The sequence below is a fragment of the Sorex fumeus genome, unplaced genomic scaffold, assembly GCF_029834395.1.
Source record: "Sorex fumeus unplaced genomic scaffold, SorFum_2.1 ptg000075l, whole genome shotgun sequence".
Classification (NCBI taxonomy): Eukaryota; Metazoa; Chordata; class Mammalia; order Eulipotyphla; family Soricidae; genus Sorex; species Sorex fumeus.
This window is the reverse complement of record NW_026606132.1, coordinates 9,283,623-9,301,333: the sequence shown is the minus strand read 5'-3', so window position 1 is coordinate 9,301,333 and position 17,711 is coordinate 9,283,623. Positions and strand designations below refer to the sequence as shown.

The 17,711-nt window shown below is 49.2% G+C and overlaps 1 protein-coding gene across 2 annotated transcripts; it reads right to left on the bottom strand.

Annotated features, from left to right (window-relative positions):
* Positions 1-1,044: 1,044 nt before the first annotated feature.
* On the bottom strand, positions 1,045-12,116 carry ZIC3 (Zic family member 3). Of its 2 annotated transcripts, none has more exons than XM_056130275.1 (3): positions 11,005-12,116; positions 9,687-9,850; positions 1,045-1,608 (listed from the first exon to the last, which is right to left on the bottom strand). In XM_056130275.1, the coding sequence occupies exons 1-3, from the start codon at positions 12,068-12,070 to the stop codon at positions 1,459-1,461; spliced, it is 1,380 nt and encodes a 459-aa protein (XP_055986250.1). In that variant the 5' UTR covers positions 12,071-12,116; the 3' UTR covers positions 1,045-1,458. The 2 variants fall into 2 exon arrangements, with proteins under 2 accessions (XP_055986250.1, XP_055986249.1); XM_056130274.1 differs by lacking the exon at positions 1,045-1,608 and adding an exon at positions 6,960-8,875.
* Positions 12,117-17,711: the final 5,595 nt, after the last annotated feature.

Here is a 17,711-nt window from a genome sequence, read left to right as displayed (position 1 = left end):
CTCATGCACAACTTTTTATTTTACCTTTCCAGGGGCTTTTTAAATAATCCCATTATAATACTCCACTGCCTATCTGAAAGAACACTGTTCTTGTTCTTAAAAACAAAAACAAGGCAAAAAATTCTACCAACATCATTATGGTGGTGTATAAATGTACAGTTTTAGCAAGCTAAGAACCGAAGAATCAGTCTTTCAAGATTGGCTTGTTCTGCTCTCAATGTAAATGAACATTTAAAATCAGAGGCAGATGAGAGGTTCTCCCTTTTCTTAAAAATTACAACATCATCAGTCTACTTGGCAGAAATTTTAATAAAACTAGATCTAAAGAATCTATAGCAATATACTCTTATCAGTCTGCAATTTCATAATACCTCATCACAGCATAATCATGTCAAATAAATAGAATGATGGCTTCTCACAGATTACATTAGATTACAGATGTTAAATTTAAAATGAGGAATCAAGTATCTGGGGCTCCAAGAATTTCTCAGAAGTGTCTTCATCTTCTCTGACACTAATTAACAACAACTTGTGTTTTAATAACACATAACAATCCACGATTCTATAAGTGTTCTAATCAATGACTACCAAGTTATTTGCCCCAAACGCCACTTTGAGATTTCTGAACAATATACATGTAATGTGCTATATAGTAATGGCCTCTCTCTTCTCTTTTGGTGTTATCTTCAGCTTTGTCTTTCCTTCAGCCTATTTTCCCACTCAAATAGCGGCGTTCAAATGCTCTTTTCCCCCACCAAACTCCTGCCTCCAGTCCATCCTTCTAATCACGGCAATCAATCTTTCACTCTAAGTTCTTCTCTTGACCTCCCTGGCACCTGGCCTGAAGTTCTTCCAGGAAAAAAAAGTGAGCTCAGAATGATAGAGGTTGGCTCAGTGGGTTGTTTCTTCCAAGTTGACCAGCTATCTCATGAAAAATGTGAATATAACAAAAATTGTTCTAATTCAATAGATTAATAAAGGTTCCTAATGGGCTGCAGTTGTTAATGTAATAAAATAATCACAAAAATAATTTAAACGGTTTTATTTAAATCAAACAATAGTAGTGGGGATCCTGGGTATTGCTTTTGGAACACAAACATGTGAAATTAACAAAACAAGCATTCATGTTTCTAAGTTTAACTTTTTAGTTCTACATGTGGAATGCACGGAATTGAAAGAGATTTTCAACAAGGTCAACACAATGCATGAGATAATATACACTGGGTTACAAATTAAGCCAATCTTTATCCCCATCTTCCCATTTATAATCCTAAATAGTTACAGGAGAAGGAGGAGCTTTTTTGCTTTTTCATTTCACAAATGATTGCTCAACACAGAATGAAATATACCAGAAGAAGAAAATAGTCTTTTTATACGTAGGGAAGAAGCTACTACTTTAAAAATGATCACTTCAAGGTAACAGACATCCAAATCGATGTGGTTTTCTTTGAAACCTCATCAGTCAATCATTTCTTGCACAGTAGGTTCAGCATTAACCCTGAATTTAGGATAGGCAGTGTTATGGCGGGCTCGCTGCTGCATACCAACGTCAGAATCAAGTTCTTCGTCAGGAATTAGAGACTGTCCCGGATACCAAGCAGGACAACACTGGCAAAAAAACAAAAAGTGAACTGCAGATAGGTCAAAACAGATTAGATTTACTCTTAGAAAAAATGTTATAAATGTATCTAGATGTTTTGAACAGTTTAAAATACATAGTATGGAATCCTTTGTTTTTAACACCTTAGATTCAAAGGATCTTTATTTTGTGTCTCAATAAAACACATTAGACAGCATCTATATCCTATCAGAGATTCAGCACTATAAATTTATCTTTTGCTGAAAGCCATTTTAAGTTTTTGTAAAGATCACATTTCTCTCCATCAGATTAGCAAACAGGTTTAGTTGTCATCACAGTATAAATACACAAATGTGTTAGCTTTGGTAGTTGCTTTTTTAAACAAAGATCTTTTCTTCAGTTTTCAACAGATTTTAAAGACCAGCATTTTTCAGATCATATTCAAAGTTCTGCTCCTGTGCTGTTACCATTAGTCCAGTGTTCTAAACACCCTTCCCCTTAAATGATCCCTGCAAACTTAACGGTTGTTCAAGTTGTAAATTTCAATAATTGTGATAGAAACCAAACCTCAGTGGGAAAAGCAGTGCCCTTTAGAGTCATGACTCAAACAAATATAAATGTTCTACCAATTTATCACTAGTCCAGCTTTTCGAAATTCCATTCACCTAACTCCTATGAAAATCAACCAGACTCTTACCATATCAAATGACCCAAAGAACACCGCAGGTATCCGGGGGAGACAGTTCACCAGTGCATCTTCAGCTAGATTTTAAAATCAATTTAAAAGACAATCTGGGCTTCTGTGATTCTTAAAGAGACAAACTGCCTAAGCCTTGACTAAAGATTTTGCAACTTAATGAACTTTTCCCCTTTCTCCCTCTTTGGACAAGAGATTTAACCAGGTAAAAGCTCAAACCTCGGGGCTCAAACTATAACATGGAAAAGTAAAGTACATAGTAAGCACCGTGTATTTCCCTTTGATCTCTCAAAGATGGTACCGCACTAATCTAGGGACCGAGCTGGAATAGGGTAGTGGCTAAGGCCGGGAAAGGAAACTTCATCAGCCGAGGGAGGGGAAGGATCTGTTCCATGGCAACTTGAAAACAAGTTACCAAACTGGTGAGAGGCTCACACAATCCCTTTGACTTGCAGGAATCACACATAAGAAAAGGGCAGAAAATACTAGTACACGGTATGCTTATTCTAATTGCTCATGGGGTTCCAATGCAAAGCACTGCAAGTTAAATGCATATTCCAAATTCTTGCTCCAAAGCCGTCTTCTTTGTACACTGAAAAGGAGGAAAGAAAACCCCATCAATTGTTCTCTGTGGATAAAGGCACTGTTTTGCAGATTTCCTCCACAATCCGGGGCAGCCTTTCTAATGACCTGCCCACCCACCTGGGGCCCTTTCCAAGGTGGCCCACGGGAAATGCCCCACGCCTTCGCGAATTCTAAGGCTTGACAGTGGGCAATCCATAGGGGCTGTTGACTTCCACGAAGATATAACTTCAATGAATTTCTATGGCTTATTTCCCTACAGGTCTCGGGGCTCCACTTTAAAAAATCACACTTCCATTTTTTTTGTCCTCACGAAGACACCTCTGAAAAATCCGCAGCATTCCCTTCACCACCACCACCCCGCCCCCGTACAGAAAACACCAGCAGAACATTCCCGCGCTACCAAGAGTTCTTTCACAAGCCAACCTAAAGGCAGTTTAAGCAGAAGCTATTAAAATTAAAGTTTTCGCGACCCTGGCCTGTTTTTTTTTTCAGTTTTATTCTGAGCATTAAGACCACCAGCAGTTGCGACTCACACAAAAGCTTAGCGAGTGGAGCTTCCCATCAGCCCACGTTTAAATGAGATAGGCAGAAAACGGGGTCCGAAAAACAGGTAGGTGTATCAAGAAGCACATGTTTGGGCTTAATCGAACATTTGATTAGTTCCTGAGTGCAGGTGCCCCCACCCCCTGGGGCCTGCTATTGTCCTAGAGGAAAGCCGCGTCCACTCGATGTATTGTACTGGTCCCAGAGAAACTGGGCCTCCTACCCTGGGCCCCAGAACTCCCCAAACTAACCCCTATACAGGAGGCGAAAATCCGTGAACCGGGGACCAGAGGCTTGGGGCAGGCCGCCGTACCCCAGCCCCCTAGAAGGCACGCAAACTTCCCACGCCCCGGCATGCCCTGGAAGAACTTCTTTGCTTCCGTTGTGGCAGTGTGTGTGTGTGTGTGTGTGTGCGTGTGTGTGTGTGCATGTGTGTGTATGTGTATTGCTTTTCTCCTTTGTGGTTAACAATTCTGGGTTTCGGCCGCCTCGACCTACATCCCCCCGAGAGGCGCTGGGAGCTGAGGAATAACAAGCGGGTGGAAACCACACAACAGTGCGGCAGCCCGCAGCCTGCGCTTTGCTGCGCACGGCGGGGGTTCGCATCCGGCCGCCATGTTCACCACTCGAGAGACGCCCCCCGAGCCCCCCACCCCCACTCCAGCCCTCCCCTCCCGGCTCAGCCCAGGCCCGGTTGCACCGCGAAGCGGCTGGCAACTCACCTCCCGCCGCCACCCCCCCCCACACTCCGCCCCCCGGCCACTGCCGACTCGACGGCCGCTGGGTGTGCGCCTGCGCGAGGGGCTGCGCGGGAGTGGGGCGCGGGGGGGGGGGGATCGGGGGATGCGAGGCCGGCGGACCCCGGCCGCGGCTTGAAAAGGCCCCGAGCAACGGGGAGCTGGGGGGAAGGGTGGGGGCTCGCGCCCGCGCCTCCTCTTTCCTCCCAGCGGGTCCCAGCTCCCGCTCTCACACGTGCGCGCTAAAAACCCACTTCAAAGTCCCTTCCCGGCGCGGGGGGCGGCCCCTTCGGGGATGGTCCTCAGGTCCCGGGCGCGGGGCCGCCAACCGGGTCCCCCACCCCCGCCTCCCATCCCTCCCCGAGCCCCGTCAACACCGCCTCTGGTCCCGGCCGCGCTGTCCGAGGACCGAACCAACGAAAGGACGCCCGCCCGCCGGGGACCCCCTCCCCACCTTCGCCCCCGCGCCGCGCAGCGCTGCGCCCCGAGGCAAATGAATGGAACACAAAGTTGCCGGCCAGCGCAACGACGCTGAACGCGGTGGCCTTCGGAGCTCACCATTGTTTGGGCTCATATTGACCCCAGGTCCGGATTAGGGCTGCGGCTGATTCCTGCTTTTACAGCCTGGCCGGCCTAATGAGCCCGGGAAGGCGATGGGGCGCGAAGCGTCCTCGGGAGCCCCGGGCCACCGCCGGCTTACGGCCGCCCCGGGTCCTGGAGGTGGAGGTCAAAGGGTCAGCGGGGCCGAGACCGCCAGCGAATTGACCCGAGGAAATGAGGTCCCCTCCCCTCCCGGTCAGCGCCGTGGTTTGCGCTGGTAAGAACTTGGTTGCGTGGACGGGGACTCCGGGCGCCCCGACGAGGCGACTGAGGATGAGCCGAGCCGAAGCCCGGATCTGCCAAAGGCCGAGACCGTGTCCCCGATTAGAGACGCGAGCCTCGCGGCTCTGACAGCCAGCGCGCGAATCAGCCACTCTGTAGGGCGACACAGAGAGCCTGGCTCTTCGGGGACAGGCATGCCGGTCGCGAGACTATTTTAGAGACTTCGGTGGAAAGAAGCCCATAAAGCTTTCGTTGTTTGTTTAGGGCTAGGGGGAAGCTTTTTCGGGGTAGGTCGGGATGGAGAGGACCCAAAGAGGCTGAGAGACAGGAGAGAGAGAGAAAGTCCTAACATAACTTTCCCCTCAGGCTTTGTGAGCAGAGGCAACTCCTAACTCTCAAGCCTTCGAAGTGACTAAGCCCAGCACCGTCCTGATTTGAGCCTGGCCACCCATATTTTGCCTTTCCAGACTGCGTGGTGAAGGCTGATTTTGCTCTGAGTGGAAATAAGACACCTCCCCCTCCCCACCCAACAGTGTAACTCTTAAACTAAACCACCCATTCTGGAAATTATGATTTTTTAACAAAGGTCTTACCAGGTGCAAGAAGGAAAATAACAGGTAGATCACTAAGAGTCCAGCTTGCATTCATGCTTTCCAGCTGATTCATCTTTAGGATTGCAATTTTGTTTGGGGAATTCAAGAATGTAAATGTTTACTCCAAACGTCAGATTATAAAGTAGAAAATCTGTGAAAGGGTTTCTACTAAAACTATTCTTTCCAGCAAATGACAAGCACAGAGACATGGACTATTCGAGAAATGTGATGTTACCGCCAAACTAAAGAAAATCATGTAGAGGAGAAAAGTTTTTACATTATGTTTATATTGGCTATCAATATTATCTCCCCTCTTAGGACACAAGAGTAGACATTTAGGATATGATCACTTCAATAAGTAATCACACTCACTAAGGAAAAATCAAACTTTTCTTTATGTTACCATGGGAGAAAGAGAAGAAAATTCATGAACGAATCCTGCAACCAACCCGTAAGTCTACTCCATTTATGGTTGGTTACAGCAGACAGGAAATTCATGAAGCAAAACTGTGGAAGTTCAAGGCGTTATTTCAGAAGAAAAGCATTATGCAGATTTCAGCTGGGCACATTCAAAGTCAATCTTATAAATTAATATACATTTTCTGAAAACTTGATGAACATTTAAAACAGTCTCTAGTTTGAGGTGAAGGGGAACATCTTGAAGTACAAATTTGGTCTAGCACCCTCAATGTCAAGGTCAAGATTGGAATGTCTAGGGTAGGAATGTTAGACTGACCAGGTTACCTTATCACTTAGGAAGTCATCCCAATCTCTGTACAGGGTTTTCAGGACCTTGCCTTGGCTACTTGTTGAGGGCAGTACCAAAAAAAAAAAAAAAAAGAAAAGAAAAAAAAACTCCACAACGAAAAAACTGCTTCTAAAGCAATTTGCAGCTAGAAACTGTCAATAATTAATTGTTAACAAAGATCAATGGATAACTTAAAATAGACCGCTTCAACTTTATCCAGGGAATCAAAGTTTCTTTTAATCATAAGAAATTCTTTGAGCATTTCATTTTAAGGTTGATTTATTTGAACATGGAAAATAATCAGGCACTAAATACAAAAAATGTTGTAACATAAATAAGATGTGCCAAGACTTTATTTCTTCAAAAGGAACAATAAACAGAATTCTAGCATTCAAAATTATTATGTATATTACCAAATTTACTGCCACCAAAAAGCCTAGAGCACTGCCCCTTCAAGAGAAGGAGGTATTTAAGCCTATTCATTACATTTCTAAATTCTTTACAATTCTTTATCTCCACCATTCTATTTGCTGATTTGCATGTTGGTTATTCATGCAGAGACTGGACTCAGTAATAAACAGCACCCTAAATTAGTTTTTAAAAAGTCAACACCCTACCCACTCCCAACCCCCCACCATATAAGTAATCAGTTTCTTTTCCACATAACAACTGAAAGATAACTGTTTGTCCAAATGAGTTGCTTCTCTGAAGATTAAAAGGATCTGTTAATATTTTATCACAAAGCAAACAACCATTTTTTCATTGTTATTGTTTTTAATGGAAACAATGCTCTTAACATCTTTGCCTACAAACCATGAACTTTAAAAATACATATTTTGCAAATGTTTTTCTTCCCATAATAGCATTTCAGAACTGCTGCAGTCATCACACTGCTATAAAAATGTTATGAATTCCTGTGATAATTATTAATTGAACTATATACAGCAAAACAAATCAGCCTTTGTCTTCCAAACTTGTAAATGGGCTATAGTTCTTTTAAGAAGCACTTTAACCATAAGTAAGCACGGCTCAATTGGCCTTACTCATCAACACTGTTTCAGACACAAACACTTACTTTTGAAAATATATAGATAGCTAGATAGATTTGATAGGCAGATTAGATAAGTCATAGATACAAACATATATAGGTATATGAGTGGTTGCTCAATAGAATAGACAGACATGCATCCTGCCACAATGTTGATTTTTATGTCAGGTAATAAAAAACTAAGGGACATAAAACTCATTAGGTTACCTTATGTTTATATATGTAGGGCAGGGATGATTAAATCCAGCTTTTCAGTCTTTGAAGCACAAGATTGAGATGTCATGGCCACTAACTGAATTGGTCAGTAATATTTGATTTGCATGCTGAAAATCCAGGACAAACACATTTAAACAACCATCTGAGCTACAGATAAAGAAAGGAAGGTCTTCCCAGATGGAAACTGACACTGTAAGGAATCTATACTGCAATAGAAAAATAATTTAACAATTAAAAAAGGGATCTGACTGAGTTATAAATACCAACAAACAAGGTTTCTTTTGCTCACGTCTCCTCTTTGTAGAAGGAGGCTGTTACAAAACAAGAGAAAGGAGTCAGTGGTTCAAAAATTGTAAATTGTGTTCTTCTTTCAAAACAATAAAATTTTAATGCTAAAGCAGTTATAATCAAAAGCTGTACAGAATTTGTTAGAAAACATTTATCCATAAATATTGTTCAGTTCCCGGCACTTGTAGCAATAATTAAATTACAAACGATAAATATGGCATCAATGGATATGTATTTACAAAAAAAAGTTATTACAAAGGCAACTGTATACTAAACGTCACAATCTGTGTAGAGTAACATCACATCCTCAGCCTGAAAAAACACTGAACAACAGTTTCGACCCCATTAGACAAAAATACATTCACAAGTGTAATGCTTTTGAGGAAAAGTTCAAGACATAACAGGACTTTGGCACGGTTTAAGACTGTGAGAGTTTAAACAATCACCACTAAGGCGAAGGATTTCCATCAGTTTAACATCACCAACCAACAACAAACCTTCTATAACTTCCTCTCAAGAAACAGGACAAGTGTTAAAATGAACTGAAGGAGTTCGGGGATGGGGGGTGTGCAGAGAGCAAGAGAACAGGGAGAAAAAAGCAGAGAGATGTTTTTTAATCCTTCGAATGTCAAAACATATTTTCTAATCCTGAGAAAGGGCATATCTACTTTTGGATCTTGCCCACAAACCTTCCTGGACATTTTCAATGATCAAGTTGCAGCCCCTATATATGGCCTCTTGCCTTAAAACTCCATTTTCCATCTGATTGGTCTCAGTTTTCTTTTAAGAATGCATTTGGTCCATTCTATGGTTAACAGGGTTTGTGTTTGTGTTTGTCCTCAGACGTACCATTCGTTAAAATTAGGAGGAAGTCCAGGGTTGTGGCTGGTGCTAGTTTGAACTGCAGAAGGGGTTTTAGTGGTATCTTTACTGTTTGCAGAAGCTATAGCGGGTGGAGTGGAAGATTCATAGCCTGAACTGGCAGCAGGGGAGGAATCTGACCCTTGAGATTCATGAACCTAAAATTAACATGTATATATTATAATGAATATAATTCCAACCGGCATTGTGCAAGCAAAAACAAGAGCAGAATTCACGCACTGTAAGAGCAAGATCGCCCAGTGACCCACTTAGGAGAAAAGCGCTGATTTTGTTTGTGTTTTCAATTTTTGTATTACCAATATCTAGAAAAACCCGGAGACGTTCACCAAGGAAATAGTTTCGATCCTTAGATTGGTATTGGGGAAAAGGAATAAAGTACTTTTGAATTTGTGCGCCTTCCAAAAAATGCTTTTTTCCTCCAGTGGAGTGGAATGAGCACTTAGTCTTTGGAGCCCTATAAAAGACTCCGGGCCCAGGTTTCACTAAGCTTGGAAAAACAGGTACATAGAAAAGGTGACACGTGCGCCCTGGGTGGTGCGCGGTCTCAGACAATCGCGTGGGAATCAGACCACGCTCCTCGGCCCTATTGTTTTATCAGATGCTGAAGAGCGAATGAACCACCCTCCCCCGGGTTCGGCGCGGACACTCTCGGTTCCTACCGCGGGCTGAGCTAGGAAGGAGGCGGCCAACCGCCACCTCAAGCCCTGGCGAGCTCGGTTAGAGCTTCTCAGTAAACAACCGATTGTTTCCTCCACCTCCCCACTGTGCTCTCCCCGCCCCCCGAACCACCACCCTGGTCCCCAAAATGGGAGATCAAGGTGTCACTGCTGGAGCAAATCGGATTTAGCCTGGAGTCTACAGGGTTGGCAGCGCGGGCGCTTCCGTTCCGCGGCCCGCTGTCGGGCCGAGTGTTTATAAACCGCCGACCGCTAATAAAGAGGTAATTACCTTCATGTGCTTGCGCAGAGAGCTCGGGTGCGTGTAGGACTTGTCGCACACTTTGCAGATGTAGGGCTTGTCCGAGGTGTGCACATGCATGTGCTTCTTGCGGTCGCTGCTGTTGGCAAAGCGTCTGTCACAGCCTTCAAATTCGCATTTGAAAGGTTTCTCACCTGCGAAAGACAAAAAAACGCAAAGGGTGGGGGGTGGGGGGAGATGGTCAGGGCTCCGGGGAGCCTCCTAGGGCCCGCTAGCCGGAGATGGAGAGCCCGGCGGTCTTCCCGGAGAGGGAGCGCCAACTGGGGGCGGTGGTGCCATCTCTTTTTCCCTGGAGAAAAATGGAGAGCGCCCGTTGAGCCGGTGGGGGTGGGGTGGGGGGAGCGGGTGGTCAGCAACGGGGGCGGGGGTTAGGCAGGGCCGGCCCAGAACCTGCGGGCCCCTTTGTTCTCGCGCAGGACTGGAAAGCCCCTGGCTCCTCCAAAGTTTCCCCGAAGTTGCGGGTCCACTCTACCCACCGAAGAGCTCCCAATGCGCCACCGCGCTCCGCCCGCTACCTCGGCGACTTAACCAAGCCCCAGCGGGACAATGAACCCGGGTCGGGACAATCCCATTGAGTTCCTTCTTTGTACCTTTTAATTTGCCTCTTTCATACGCAGCGGTTTGGCTAAGCCCAGTACTAAAAAGCTTGGCCCGTCGGACTTAACGCTCGAAAAGAGATAACTATATAAATCCAGGGACTCCAGACAGTTTTACAAGATGTTCTGAACAAGCCACGTAACTGTGGTGTCTTTGCTACTTTAGCTTTCCTCCGGGAGGACTGAATTGAACCTGGAACTCCAAATAAAAATAGTTTGACAAAAGTATCCGTCATTTAATTAGGAGATGTGCCAATCAAAAGTAAAAAAGAGCGGAAGTAACGGAAAGTTAGTTTGCATTAGCATTTCTATGGTCGCTTCCCCCCCAATGTGTGCCTGGAGTTAAGTCTCTTGTAAGCAATATGCTCTCCACACATTTGGAGTCCCTTCTTAGTAACCCAGAAAGGGAGACAAAAAGAGGCGGCGCCAGTTTGTTCCTGGGCGCGAGAAGGTTCCAATTAGTTCTGAAACCGCAGACCAACCGTCTGCCCGGGAAGTTAGAAGTGGGCAAAAGCGCGGCGCTGCAGGGTGGGGAGGGTGCGAGGTGCTGGGGCACTGACAGCGCGCCTTTCCCGGGGGTGTGTGTGGGGGGCGGGGGGGCCGTCACCCCCTCTGGCTCAGCCCTGAAAGTGGGTCCCCTGGCGCGGTGGCGCGGCACAGCCCGCGTCGGCCCGCCTCCACCCCCCCCTTACCTGTGTGGGTCCTCTTGTGGATCTTGAGATTCTCGGAGCGGGCAAAGATCTTCCCGCAGCCCGGGAAGGGGCACGGGAAAGGTTTCTCGCCCGTGTGAACTCGAATGTGGTTGACCAGTTTGTACTTCGCCTTGAAGGACTTGCCCTCGCGGGGGCACTCCTCCCAGTAGCAGACGTGGTTGTTCTGCTCCGGGCCCCCCACATGCTCCATGGTGACATGTGTCACCAGCTCGTGCATGGTGCTGAAGGTCCGGTCGCAGCTCTTCTTGGGACGGCTGAGTTGCGCCTCGTCGATCCACTTGCACGACAGCTCCTGTTTGATGGGCTGCCGCATGTAACGGAAGAAGGCGCCGGGCCCGTGGTGGGCCGCCACGTTCACGCCCATGTTCATGTTCATGGGGCTGTAGTTCGGGAACTGGGCACCCGCCGCGTAGGGGTCCGTGCGCGGGCTGGCGACGGGGCGGTACGGGTCGGCGCGGCCGAACAGCTCCCCGCGCAAGCCCAGGTGCACCTGGTTGTTGTCCACGTGCCCCGGAGGCGACGGGTGCCCGGCGCCCTGCTCGTGCAACCCGGGGAAGAGCAGGTAGCCGGGGGGCTCGGGGATGCCGGCTGGCCCGTGCAGGCTGCCCGCCGAGCCGGTGAAGAGCCCGTGCTGCCCTCCTCCCGAGGCCGCCTCGCCCAGCCCCGAGCCGCGCTGACGGAACAGAAAGTCGCGCGTGGAGTTGAAGGCGGCCGAGGTGGCGCCGCCGTAGCCGGGCACCTGGCCGGCGTGGTGATGGTGGTGATGGTGGTGGTGGTGGTGATGGCCCAGGGCGTTGGCGTAACCCGAACCCTGCGGCGTGAACGCCGAGCTCTGGCCGGCCGCGGACAGATCGTGCGCCGCGGCGGGGCTCAGCTTGAAGGCGGCGGCGGCGGCAGCGGCGGCCGCGGCGTGGGGCGAGTCCCCGAAGGGATTCAACCCCATGCCCGCCGGCTCGCGGTTGGGCATCTCGTGGTGGCGCGGCGCGCCGAAGCTGCCCACTCCCAGTCCGGGGAACTGCGGGCCTCCGTCCAGGAGCATCGTCATGGGTGGGACGTTCCGGGCAGCGGCGTTCCGGGAGCGGGTGCGGGAGCGGGAGAGGGAGAGGCGATCCTCCGAAGTGCCGTCGCCCGAGAGAGAGGTGCGGACGCTCGCGCCGCGCCGGAGACTCCTGAGGCGGTACCGGGGGCCGCAACTTTCCGCCGCTTGCGAGAGTCTCCTGCGGGAGGGAGGAGGGGAAGTAGCGGGAGCGGGCGGGGTGGGGGAGAGGAGGAGGAGGAGGAGGAGGAGGAGGAGGTGGAGGAGGAGGAGGAGGAGGAGGAGGAGGTCGGGGGGAGAAGCAGGGGGAGGAGACGGGAGGAGAAAAAAGATCTGGGACTAGATCTGGTTTAACAAACTAACGGGCGCGCACAAAGAAAAAATAAGCGAAATAATCAGTGGAGGGCGGAGTTGGCCAATCGTGTCCCGGGCACCCCTCCTCTCCCCGAGGGCGCACACCCCTGGGGCCGGGAGGCTCCCTCCGCACCGCCTCTCCCACCCACCCCCCCTTCCCCGGCCGGCCAGCGGCGAGGCGCGGAGCCCGCTCGCGGCGACGGGCGGGCGGGCCGTGGGCTGGCGGCAGGCTCGATCCCGGCCGATCGCTGCGCGCGTCCCAGCCTCTTCGCCTCCAGAGTAATGTCCTTGGACTGATAAAGTCAATCACTCAATCGTCTCACATAAACCGAGCCGGGAGGCCGCGCGGCGCGCGCCAATGGGAAGGCGGCTGGCCCGCGGTCACGTGACCCCCGGCCGCGCCGCCCATTGGCCGAAGCCGTCCTGATTGGCAGCGCGGAAGGGGCGAACATGGCAGCCGCGACCGAGCGGGCGCCGCTCATTGGGCGGCCGCGCGGCGCCTGGCAGGTGAGGCGGCGGCGGCGGCGGCGGCCGAACGTCCGCGAGTGGGCTCGGCGGGACTCGGGCGACCGCGCGGGGCTCCGGGCTGGAGGCGGTCGCCGGTACGACGTGCCTCGGGCTCGACGTGCCACAGCTTGACCCGCTCGGGCCAAAGAAAGTGTGACGGGCGCCCGAGCGTTCCCACAGGCGCCGGCCGTCCAACCCCGGGGACGCTGCCCCGCCCGGACCGTCCGACCCCGAATCGGCCGCCGGACGCGCCGTTCTTGCACTCCCGTTCGCTGCGGCCCGCCGTTTCCCCCGCGTCGCGAGCCGCGGTGGAGCCGGGTGGGCCCTAGATTGCGGCCCCCGACCCGCACCCCGGCGACGCTGTCCCCCCCCTCCCCCCCGAGCTGATGCCGGCCTCCCCGGGCGCCCAGAAGGAGAAAGGATCGCAGGCGGCGCCCATCACCCTCACTTTCCTCCCGAGTCCAGAGTGACCGTAGTCGGATGCGGAGTGTCGATGCGAGCCTCGCCGTTGCCCCCAAGCCCACGCTCATAACCCAGAACACAGTTAACGCGGGCGCGCGGCAGGAAACTCGCAGGCAACCCCAGTAAACACGAGCACAGCACACTGAACACGGCGGTAAGCACACACACACACACACACACACACACCACAGTGACACGCGAAAGAGTAAACCGCACACGACGTACCAAGCGCAGAGTGAATATGCACACAACCCAGTAAAGACAAGCACAGGACACGCACAGAACACTGCCTAGACAGCCTGAACATACAGCAATACGGGACAGAGCACATAGGATGATCAGCCACGTTTGGTTTTCAGACCACCGGGCTAATGAGCATTTTCAAATGCGAAAGTGGTGGGTGGGAATGAGGACAATGAAGTGGAAGTTTTCTTTCCTGCCCAGAAAAGTATTTAGTGAACTTAGGAACTTCTTCTCCGCAAAGAATTTACTTTGCTGGGCTGAGGGAGAGATTCCCGCCATATGGTGCAAGGTCTGCCGTACATAATGACCAGGTCCTAACAGTCCTATGAATCCACTTTGGGGGGAGGAAGGGGGAAAGAGTCCTGCGGTGCATTTGCAAAGAATGTAGGAGAGGGAGTGAAAGGAAAAGGCCCAGAGAAAGATGTCAGTGATTGTCACACGGAGCAGGGCCAAGCCCCCAAGTCTTCGCCTTGAGGCAGGCTCACAGCCCAGCCGCCATCTCTCTGTAGGAAACAGAACATCCGATCAAGTTCAGAGGCGCTAAAAGAGACTGCCTCAAGCAGCGCTTTATAACTACAGCCTTTCACTTCCTGCCCCCCAATCCGCCTGGCCGGCCAAGACTTCACCTTCTTTCTTTGCTGTTTGCTGGGAGAAAACCCTGCAGTAGTCACTCCCTTCCATCAAACTCGCCCCAGTCCAGAGCTCTCTTCCCAAGTTGCAAGGTGAGTTCACTGCTGACTTAATAACTGAAATTATTACATGGATTGAAAATAGGATCTCCAAGAATGGTTTTAGTGTTGTTCAGCAGAGCGGTTCTTTGCGGAAGGAATGGGAGAGGGTCTTCAGAGAAGAACAAATAGCCTAAATCATGCAAATGAATTCCCAGGAGTCTGGGTGACAAAAAAAAAAAAACAAAGGGTTGCTTTTTCTCCCCCCACCCCACTTTCTTTTTGCCTTCTCCTTTCTTTCATTCCCTTTACCCCTCTTCGCCTACCACCCCCATGGTCCCTGGACAGCTGTAGCTGGCTTGGAAAAGTTTTGATTTCCTCAAGGGCTCCAGTTGAGAAGAGAACAGGACTCTGTGTGTGAGGGTTTCTGGGGAGCCCGACCAGGTACCCCAGAAGCAGAGGCCTTGCTTGCGAATTTGGTAGTTAGGATCCATTGCCCGGTGAGTTACTGCAGAGGGAGGTCCGCTAGGAAGGCCAGGCTGCAAGTTGGGGGGAGGAGCTCCTAGCGCCGGGCAGAGGGATGTTGCTACCGCTGACCTACCGTGTACCCAGTGTCCGTTTTGATATGGCCACATTCCGATAATTAATTGCCTCCAGCACGTGCTCTGTAGTCCCTGGAACAAAAAGGCATAATTCAATTAGATCATCAACCGAGAAGTGGGGAGGGGGAGATGCTTGTTAAGGGGCCCGACCTGAGGCGGTGCAGCCAGGACAGAACCCCGGGCGGCAGAGCCCTTCCTGGGGCAGCCCAACCCAGCCTGGCTGTGCGACTCTGAGGGGGTGTCGTCACTCAGCGGGATGCAGGGACCCCAGATGCCCTCCAGAGGATGTGGCTGGGGAGGGGGGTGCGGCTTTGTGAACCACTGGATAAAGGCAGGCCCTTTCGAATGAATTGTTTGTGAGTTGGTTTGGTTTGGAGGCTTTCTTTGGGGGAGGGGGAACCTAATCCCTGAAGCCAGATAGAAGGCAAAATAGCTTCAGCTAGAGAAAGTCCTCACCTTCGATAAGACAGGATAAGATGGTTCCTCCTCCCCCTTGAAGGAAACCACTCCAGTTCGGTTAGAGTGATGAGGAGGATAAGGATAGTAATAAGTAACGGGACAGTAATAAGCAGTTTCCCTACTGACCTGCAGCCCCCACCCCTCAGTGGTTTTCCCGGGAGATTCTGAGCATAAGTTCGGGGGACTGGCACTTAGGGGATCTGAGTCTCCGAGCAGAGTGTTAGCCAAAAGAGAACCTGGAGAAAAGTTTTTTCCTGCACACAGACTGGGACAAGACAGAAACAAGCTCCCATTTCTTCCTTTTATCAGGTGAAGAAAGGGATTACTGGGCTGGACACTGCAGGGCAAGTCTAACTGAGGGACTGTGGGTCTGAGTTTACGCTATATCCGAAGCTCCCTCACCAACTTTGGCTTACTGGGGTTTGCATGTGTATAAGGCAGCATAAATTAACCAATAAATCTCTTTTATGAGTTCCCCAGTTGTATGTGGTCTGGTCTAAATGTCCACATTTCTTCATGGATGGGAAATTTAGTGGGATCCTTTCCCTGACAGAGGTCAGATAGAAAATAGAAATAAGGTTGATTTGGATGCTCAAATATGTAGCAATAAATAATTTCACAGAAACTGATCATTGCTAAAACAGCAAAACTTTTGCACCCGAATTTTAGGATCTGCCTGGAAGTCACAGGCGGGAAGCCGCAGTCCAGAGGGGCGGTAAGGAGCCCCTGGTTTCTCAGTACACCCACTACCCCACTCTGCAGAACTTTCCGCAGCAGTTTCCTAAAAAACAAAACATGTACAACATGTTGGGCTATCAGGCAGGATTTCTTTTATAAACACGTTTTCTGTGGCGGACATGAAATTATCCTAAGTCAGAGACCTAGCAATTTTAAGTCCAAGGGAAACACTGCGGTCTTTTCTTCTGTTTTGTATTTAGAAAAGACTTGCAATCTAACACTCACAACATTTTAAAGACCCTTTAAACCCAGCAAGCGGATTTCCGTTCTGCCAATGCTTCCTGATTTATTTCAATAAATGAATCTTTGAATCCGGGAAGGGAATTATTCCAAGACGCTGAATTTGATGCCCCTGCTTCTTCCTAGTAGGGTATAAAATGTTTCTCGTTGAAACATGCCCTTGAAACTCACGATTATTTAATTTTTTGCCTAGTGAAAAACACTATCTTGACATGAAATTCTCACCCTATCTTCAGAGACGAAACTCTTTTAAAAAGAAAAACTTCAAATTGCAATTTAAAAATGAAGGGGGAAGAAAGTTGGGGAAAGAATGTGTTTTTAGCCCTTCTCTATTTTTATGCTAAGATAAAGCTCTTAATTGGCTTCTGGGCCAAGCTGAACTATCTATCTCTCTCCCCAGCTCCAGCTCTGGAAGGATCTGCAGATACACTTGCCAACCACTCATTGGGTTTCAGCTTTTATTTAGTTATATCAGAGTTTTCCGTACATTCCCATTAGTTGACAAATATTTTATAAGCCCCAAATTCCTTGAAAATTCAAGGCAGAATGAACAAATAGATACTATTTGTTAACCTTTTAAAAATCTGTTATGCCTTTGTCCTCTGAAGTCCAAGGCATATTGCTGTCCAATGTAATAGAAATGCTAACCAGACAGGAATGAGACAGTTTCATCTCGTCAATCTATGTATATACACTTGAACCTGGAGAAGAAAAACAGGTAGTTGAACTAGAACTACCAGAATCTAGCTTGGGATTATGAAGACTGCTCAGAAATCCAGGAAATGGAGTGAAACTCTAGGAGGTAGCAGTACCCATTTACCAGCTATGTCTGATTACAAGTCTTATGGTGAACTGTGGTCCTGGCTTCCTAGTCTTGCTTTAATAAGTACCTTTACTGCTCTAGTGGTGCTCACTTATTATCTTCCCGTCTCTAGCAGCCCTGGATCTGGGTGTTAGAAAGATAACCCACATTGAAAGAAGGCTTGCTTCCCCATTCTTTTGAATCCAGAACACATTGTAGGTAGGGAGGTACCTAGGTAAAAGTAGAGGGAGACCCAGGGAGAAGCAGATACACAATGATGCAATTGATTTGTTTATGGGTCCTTCCCCAGAGACCTAAAGTGATAAGAGGAGAATGGAAGCTTGGGGTTGTGAACCTTACTTGCCTGTCATTCTGGAGCACATATATATACCCAGGTCTTCACATTCCCTCTAGATGCTATGTCATTAGCTCTAAAATATAAGTCATGTCAGCTCCAAAAAAGGTAGAGAGAAGGGGCTGGTGCGATAGCACAGTGGGTAGGGCATTTGCCTTGCACGCAGCCGACCCGGGTTCAATTCCCAGCATCCCATATGGTTCCCCCAAACACCGCCAGG